Consider the following 8,593-nt stretch of genomic DNA (forward strand, 5'->3'; position numbering starts at 1 on the left):
GGCTATACAGGGCTGACTCAGGAGGAGTTGAGGGGAAGAAAGGAGTGAAATGCTCAGACTGCGGGAGCTGTGTACGCCAAAAAGTTCCACTGTCCTCCACCCCCAAGGTGAGAGCCAGGAGCTGGACATCTGGACAGATGGATTCCCACTGGTTTTGTCAGCTCCCAGCTGCCACATGTCTGGCAGCTCAGCAGCCAGCCTCCAAAGATCCTCTGATGTAAAAGACAGCAATCAACGTAGAAAGTAGAAGTCAGTCCTGCTTTAGAGAGATTTTACATGGAAGCTGAGTGGGTTTTTTCTACATATTCGTTTTCCCTGTAGTAATGGTCAGAGGAGTGGCCTTTCTTCTCCCTTCTTCTCGCCTGCCAAAATTAAAGAAGGCATGAATTGACCTTGGACAGCAGGCTGGTGTCCACCTAGCCACTCTCTCCTTCCCTAACAGGACAGGAGGAAGGAATAGGATGAAAAAGAAAATGCGTTGTGATGAAGAAAGGGAGATCCCTTACCAGTTACCATTGCTGGCAAAACAGGATTACCATGGGGAAAATTAAGTTTACTGTCAGTTAAAAACAGGGTAGGATGGTGAGAAACAAAGAGAAAAGAACACCTTCCTTCCATTCCTCCTTCTTCCCAGGTTCACCCTCACAACTTTATTCCTGACTCCTCTACCTCCTGTCTGCTGCTCCTTCCTCCTCACACTTTTCCCTGCTTCAGTGCGAGTGTTCCCCATGGGCTGCAGTCCTTCAGGATAAATCTGCTCCAGCCTGGGGCCCCTCCTGGAGCTGCAGGGAAAGCCCTGCCCCACCGGGGCATCTCCTGGGGCAGCAGAGGCATCTCTGCAGGGGACTGGGAGCCCCTCCTCCTGCTCTCCCCTCAGGGCTCTCACACTGTAATATACATAAAGTTTTATACACGTAAAGTTTTAAACTACTAAGTAACAAACATACACCAAATCACATAGGCCTTGGGTTAACAGTCCTGTACCATGAAGGGTGCCCAGGGACGTTCCGGTCCTTTCCGAGGTCGTGTCATTTCTCTGAAGGACTTGCTGCCTGAGTCAGAAGTAAGAAGCAGGCAAACAGCATGGTTCCCTGCAGCTTTCAAAGCCCCCAAAGTAATGAGGAGAGCTGTATTTTCCATCTGTCTGAATCTCCAAGCATGCTGCCTAGCAACTGCACAAAATGGAAAGCTCTATAACACATCTCCCATGGTTAGTTACAGTCGTAATTACCCTCATCACTTCCGTGCCTACAAACAACTGGATAATAACTGGATAAAAATTGCAGAGCCATTGGATTTACCCGTCAGACAGTGGTACAGTCAGCTTCAAGTGGTTAGATTTGGGAAAATAATGAAAAACTTGAGCAAAGACCCACTTTCATGACATCCAGAAGGTGCCCCAAAAGGGCCGAGACCGGAACACTGAAGGAATAAGACAACAGAGCAGTAAGACAGCAGTACAGTGTATCAGTCTTAGGAAACACTTTCTTCTGCATGTTGCATTTGCATTAGGAAACAAAAGCAAGAGTCAAACACAAAGAACTGTCCAATACAAATACGATGGGATGGAGAGGTCTGACTCCAAGCTAAGTCTTGATTAGACAAGTTTTGGAGAAGAGGCAGAATCATTAGAGTCCAAATGGCAAATCTGAAAAATTTGTAAAGGCAAAGTTCTCTGTGCCACACTGTTACCCTCGGTGTCTCCTCATCTTCATTTTTATCACAGCTGGTGAAATAGAGGAAAGTGGAGGAAACAAGTACAATAGAATGGTTTGATTAAAAAAAAAAAAAAAAGAAAAAAGAAGAAAAGAATGCAGCTGAGAGGGATTTCAGACCTCAACGTACTCTCAAACAGAAGTTGTGATAACTCTTTTTCTCAAGTGAACAATCAGGAAGTCAAATACATCCTGTTTAGGATGTAGGTTAGGACACCAAAACCTATGTCTGCAAGAAAGATGGAGAAGGCAAGCAAGAAATCACCAAAATAACCTGTATTATTAACTATGGCCTACATCTGTACTTCTACTGCTTCCCAGCAATGGAGAAGGAATCTGCTTTCCCCCTTGCTCATTTGTATTTTGTGTCCATGTGTTGTCAGAAGCTTGCTTCACGTATAGGCCTTGAAAGAGCACGAGAGATCGTGCAGTGCTTCAAAAAGTTAATGGGAAGATGCTGCTCCCTTCAAAGACCAAAGACCAACTCTAAATAAACTTCATCCACACTGGGCTCCCACTAAGGTGAACAGCCTGTTCTTTGCGATGACAGACATGAGGAAGTTGACTGCACCAGTGATACCTCAAGGAGAACTGTCCAGGCTCACACAGAGGATGGCCTCATATGAAAAGGAGCTAGTAATGTACTTCCAGTGTGAATTCCCAGTAATATCCTCACTGGCAAAACATATTTGCCAATATTTTAAAAGTTTAGGTTCAAATTGATATTAGCGAAGCAAGTAACGCTTTTGTCGGTGATGTATTTTACGATTTATTTTAGAGGTGCTCTCAGTGTAACTAAACACAGTTTCACTTTTGATTATGTTTCACTCTTCTACTAAGTTACCGCAGGTTTGTGTGAGAAAACAAATTTAGGGAAAAGCAGAACTCCAGTTGAGAAAGCAAGCTGATGTATTAAAATCAATCCAGTCTTTGCCTCTTTGCTGCTGTATTCTGGACAGACAAGAGAGAAGTTGGGAGTTAATCATGCATTGGTTAAGGCAAACAGAGTACATTGCAGTTGTTGATGTTAAAGATGATCAGTCCTGACAAAAGCTCTGATATGAAGAGAAATGGATGTATTTGTAAGAACTGGAAGAGGAAAAGCAAACAGAGTTTAACAAGTATGCCACAGGGAAGTAGTGTTAAAAATTAGATGTAATTCCATGCTTGAAAAAACACTGCAGTTTAAAGTGATGGATCAGAAATGAAGAATAAAAATGACCTAAAGATTAACCTATTTTTGGAAGTTAAGAACATAACTGAACATTCACGCATGCATGCACAAAAATTCAGCCATCGGTACATTTTTTATTGCTATGGTGTAAAAAACAAACAAACCCTCCACTCTGAAAGGAAGCAAGAAAAGTGTCATAAATTGTATTTTGTTTGGGAAATGTTATTTTGCCACACTTAGGTATAGAAACATCAGTGAAAAGAGCCACACATTAATTTACCTGGCAGATAAACGCACATTGATAATGGGCTTTCCATTATTTCCCAAAAAATACTCAGACTTTTTCATAGGTATGGCAGAAAGCACTGAGTGCAAGCATTGAACTGACCAGATGCTATTTATTCTGAGGACTGTAACCCCACATTCTCATCCTACTCTGAAGTCATGCATCGGTCGAATATGCTGTGATGTTTTATGGGAGTTCAATTATATATATAATATAACTGGCATTTTTCATCTGAGGAATCTTATTGGTGCATTTCACTATAGTAATAAATAGAAAAGTCTTGTTTTAGAAACAAATATTTTTTATTTTGAAATTCAATTTGAAACTTTAACTTCCCTATCCGGAAATCTATTTGATAGAATACAATTTTTATCACAAAAATATAAAACATCCTCTGATAGTGATTTGAATTTGCAGTAGTGAATCAGAGAAGATTAAAAACAAGCTAGGCTACAGATAAAACTATTTTTGACAAATTTTGACCTTCATGTAGTTACAAAAATATATAAATATGTATTGAAGAAAAGAAATAGAGGAGGACTAAGGAAGCAGCTGGCCTTTTTATACGTGTACATGTACCACCAAGTGAAATGCATGAATGTTTTAGTTGGAAAAACTTAGATTATACACTTGTTTAACATTTGTTCAGTTAATATATTCTATAGATAAAGTCAGTATGTGTATAGCCTGAATATGAAGTCAACACTTCTAGTCTTCTTAAAGTAATCAGGCAGCTCTATCAAAAACCTAGGTGTATTTTGGGTTTTTTGTTGTTTGTCTGCTTGCTTTTTTTCCTACAGCTTATTCAAACCATAAGTGCAGTAGACAAAGATGACCCTCTTGGTGGACAAAAATTTTTCTTCAGTTTAGCTGCTGTTAACCCCAACTTCACTGTTCAGGATAATGAAGGTAAAATTCATGCCTGTTCCAAGGAAGGAGTTTTACATTTGCCATCTCACACACATTCTTGAAATCCATTTGCTTTTGATGTAGAGAACTCTCTAAGGCTGCTGCTAGCAATGAACGGTAATTTTAACTGAATGTTTGTTTTTTAAGACTACTGCATCTTTATCTATGTTAGAGAGGAAAAAATTACTGTGGCAAAAACATGATAAGACAAATTATAAAGAAAATCAGTAACAGTGTTGGTTTTGGGGTCAGTAGCCAGATGAAATGCTTGACTGAATGAGAAAAACAGGTTTCCAAAATTAATTCAGCTGACAAGTTCAAATTTTTACTTTAGCCTTCTGTCACATAGTTGCAATTCCTCTGGTCTTTTTTTTTGCTTCTTTTTCACCATTAATGAAAGTAATGGTTCTGAGCACATGGCCACTTTGGCTTTTATTTGGATCCTTTGTCAATCTTTCTTTATCATGGAAAATTTTCAAATAATGCTGTTGGGGAAGGGGGAACATATACCCATTTTAGCCTTTGTTATCAGTATGACTAACTGAGAAGGTTCTAGATTATAGAAGAAATAAATGAGGGAGAACATGCTGTCAACCTTCAAATGTGTTAAAGGCATAAAGGCATTGGGAATAGTCCTCTTTTCCCAATGAAGATTTTCAGGAAGTAACAGGATGCAAACAAGAACAGAAAAAAGTCCTAATAGTAGGGAAAAAGTGAAGAATTTAAATCAAATAGTGTGGGTATCTTACAAAATCCCCAGCAGCCAAGGTATTTTGCGGGCTATCGAGCTGGTAAAGGATTTGGAGTACGTGTCATACGAGGAACAGCTGAGGGATCTGGGGCTGTTTAGCCTGGAGAAGAGAAGACTTAGGGGAGACCTTATCGCTCTCTACAACTACCTGAAAGGAGGTTGTAGCGAGGCGGGGGTTGATCTGTTCTCCCTATTGGTGAGTGACAGGATGAGGGGACATTGCCTTAAGTTGCACGAGGGGAGGTTCAGGTTGGATATTAGGAAGAATTTCTTTATGAGAGGGTTGTCAGGCACTGGAAGAGTCTGCCCAGGGAGGTAGTTTAAGAGAAGGGTAGATGTTGTGCTGAGGGACATGGTTTAGTGGTGCTGATAGGGCTAGGACAAAGTTGGACTTGCTAATATTGAAGACACATAGTTTTTGTTGTGGAGTGAAAACAAATAACATACAAATATACCAAACCAATGAAGAGATGCAATAAAGAAAAACCTTGTGTTTCACATCATGGAGATCATGAAAAAAAATAAATTTAGTATTCTAAATAAATATTATATCATGATGACTCGGTCCTAATTATATAGAGGTATAGACCTTACTATTTCTTTCCTCCCTTTAATTATATTTTTTCTTTTTGCACATGGGTTATTTTAGTTCAGTGTGAAGTTGGCTAGCAAGATAGCTGACCACTTAACTTCAAGAGATCTACAAGTGTGATGAAAATTAAATTTTCCTTCTAATGGAGACTAAATCTGTATTTTTCTTCTTTTGGACTAGGAAGTAAGCAACTCTAGTGCTGGCTCATACTCTCATGTTGTGGCCCTAGCAATAGAAGAAATAGTCTCTCCCTGTAATTCGTTCTTTCTCTTCCTTTCCTTCCGTTTGGCCACTCTGTGAACAGCTTTTCATGCTGAAGTATATCACGTCCAATAAGGGTGTCTGCTACAAATACAGTTTAGTAAGTTCACTTCTCAAAATTGCACAGGAATACCTACCATCTTTCACATTTTCTGAATTCCTAAGACAACTTTTACCCTGAAAAACAACTTCATGTGCTAAGGTACATAATTCATTGTTCTACAGTATGTTGAAAGTGTTTTCATGTGGAAAATCTCATACTGAGTTTACAGATAGCATTCCTATGGGTGTTGTCACAGAAGATCCATAGAAAGAGTCTTTCAGAATAGAGTGCTTGTTGAACAGCGTGAAGTGGAAGGTTGTTTTTTCTCAGTTGGCCACTTCATTTCAGGGCTTCAGCCCTGAACTGGAACTGTGTCACGCACTGCATGCATTAATCTATAAAACATTTTAAGCTTTGAGAAATCCTCTTTTCAGATCACACTCAAAGGTGATGCAGAGGCACAGAAGAACGGGCCAGATGTACATTAAAAATTATAAATAGCTTTCTAACCAAATGGGAATGCCGTTAGAAAAAGAGCGATATCACTGTGTTACTGGGAACAGTTTCAAAATGCTACCAGTGATGTAAAATGTGATGATTTTCATGTACTAGAAAAGATACCTTTTATATTCGTATACTCCACAACAGTGTATTTTAATCAATCTAGATAACACTGCCAGGATCTTGACAAGAAGGAATGGCTTTAGTCGGCATGAAATAAGTACCTACCTTCTACCCGTGGTGATATCAGACAATGACTACCCGATCCAGAGCAGCACAGGCACGCTGACCATCCGAGTGTGCGCCTGCGACAGCCAGGGGAACATGCAGTCCTGCAGCGCTGAGGCCCTGCTCCTCCCGGCCGGCCTCAGCACCGGGGCGCTCGTCGCCATCCTCCTCTGCATTGTCATCCTGCTGGGTAAGAAAAAGTAACGTGTCTTTCCCACTATGAGCAGATGCTTCAGGCCTGGCTTCCTTTTCATGAAACTATGCAGGCTGGTAAAGTTGATCATTGTGGGTTTCGCAAGAATTCAACTGCAACTTAAAGCAAAAAAAAAAAAAAAACAAAAACAAAAACAAAAGAGGCAAATCCTATTTGTCTGGAAATTGGACTATGTAAATAAGAATTCAAGTCGCAGACTGTTAAAACTATCAGTGTGCAACCAGAAGCCCATCTTTATCATTCATTGACTGAAAAAAAAAGATCAGAGAGGAGGAATAGCATAATCAAAAGTCACTTTCATATCTTTAGTTTTAAATTTTTTTGAGACAATGTCTCTGTCTTATTTAAATAATTGTTTAAAGTCAATATGTAGCATATATTTTACACAGAATATGCCAGTAAATAGTATTTTTACTGTTTTAAAGCATTGTCTATGCAGAGCTTTCTGTACTGCAATTAAAAGAAAAAAACAACATTTTGCACAACCTCCATTTTATCGTTTTCAGAATATCACTGAAAACCTCTAATTCACCTCCAAAACAGTTTTTAGCAGTATACTTTGAGGTTAAAATAAGAAAAAGAATAGACCTGGCTATTTTAAACCTCATTAGAGTTGCAGAAAGAGCATGTAGTCAAGCTCATGGTTCTGTGAAGCAGAGCACAGAAGGTGTGTGCAAAATAGCACATTTTGATATAGACCTTACTGTGCTGCCGTGATACCAATAGAGATGTTTAACCATTTATCTGACAGAAATGAATTGCTGAAATGTGCATGGAATCAAGCCCTTGTACACGGTGGATTTGCTACTAAGAAACTGTTAAATAGAGGCCTTTACATGTTCTTTGTTTCTCTCTTTAAGTGATAGTGGTGCTGTTTGCTGCTCTAAAAAGGCAACGAAAGAAGGAGCCTTTGATCCTCTCTAAAGAGGACATCAGAGACAACATTGTGAGTTATAATGATGAAGGCGGTGGAGAAGAAGACACTCAAGCCTTTGATATTGGCACTCTGAGGAATCCTGCAGCTATCGAAGATAAGAAGCTTCGACGAGACATTATCCCTGAAACGTTATTTGTACCGCGGAGGACTCCTTCAGCACCAGACAACACAGATGTCCGAGATTTCATTAACCAAAGGCTAAAAGAGCACGACACTGACCCTTCTGCACCGCCATACGACTCGCTTGCAACTTACGCCTACGAAGGGAATGATTCAATAGCTGAATCCTTGAGCTCCTTAGAGTCGGGTACTACCGAAGGAGACCAAAACTATGATTACCTCCGCGAATGGGGCCCTCGGTTTAACAAGTTAGCTGAAATGTACGGTGGAGGGGAAAGTGACAAAGACACTTCTTAACCTACAGTAGGCTACATTTTCCTTTCCTTTGAGCGGAAGTAATTTTACAGACACCTTCTGCACTCAACAGTATTTAACATTCAGGAAAAATTTCCTGCCACTCAGCACAATGGTTTCCTTTTGAAATTTGTTTTTAATTTTGTCCGTTAATGTCATTCATTCTTTCTAGTAGGATGCCACTTGGAATATATACAGCATTTTATTTAATCACCCTCCAAGAGCCAAAGCTATGGAAATTCAGTGTTGTCCATTTTAGTAAGTAAAATAAACAATACCTTACCTTCAGAAATTTGAACAGGGTGATAATCCCTTAAGCAACGTCATGTACAAGCCGCTTCTGTTAGGTACATGTCTATCCTTGCAAGTGCAGCTTTTAAGATGGCAAAGAAGAAAAAAAAACCAATATGTCCTGTTCTGTACATTAAAATTAAAAAAAATGTACACGTGGTGTTAATAAGTGTAATATGCAGCTGGTTTAAAAAAAATTGTGCAACTTCATTTCATCAAATTCTATCTGCCAATGTTTTATATTTATATTTTTGTATTTATTTTTAAGAAATAAACC

The 8,593-nt window shown here is 39.4% G+C and overlaps 1 protein-coding gene across 1 annotated transcript in view; it reads left to right on the forward strand.

Annotated features, from left to right (window-relative positions):
• The window catches only part of CDH10 (cadherin 10, type 2 (T2-cadherin)), a 48,321-nt gene extending 40,028 nt beyond the window's left edge, over window positions 1-8,293 (forward strand). The window contains exons 9-11 of the mRNA XM_009867368.1: window positions 3,976-4,084; window positions 6,399-6,650; window positions 7,535-8,293. Of these exons, the coding sequence (XP_009865670.1) occupies window positions 3,976-4,084; window positions 6,399-6,650; window positions 7,535-8,028 (855 nt within the window). The 3' untranslated portion in view covers window positions 8,029-8,293. The remainder of the gene's footprint in view (window positions 1-3,975; window positions 4,085-6,398; window positions 6,651-7,534) is intronic.
• The last annotated feature ends 300 nt before the right edge of the window (window positions 8,294-8,593 follow it).

This window comes from Apaloderma vittatum, unplaced genomic scaffold, assembly GCF_000703405.1.
Source record: "Apaloderma vittatum isolate BGI_N311 unplaced genomic scaffold, ASM70340v1 scaffold2564, whole genome shotgun sequence".
NCBI lineage: Eukaryota > Metazoa > Chordata > Aves > Trogoniformes > Trogonidae > Apaloderma > Apaloderma vittatum.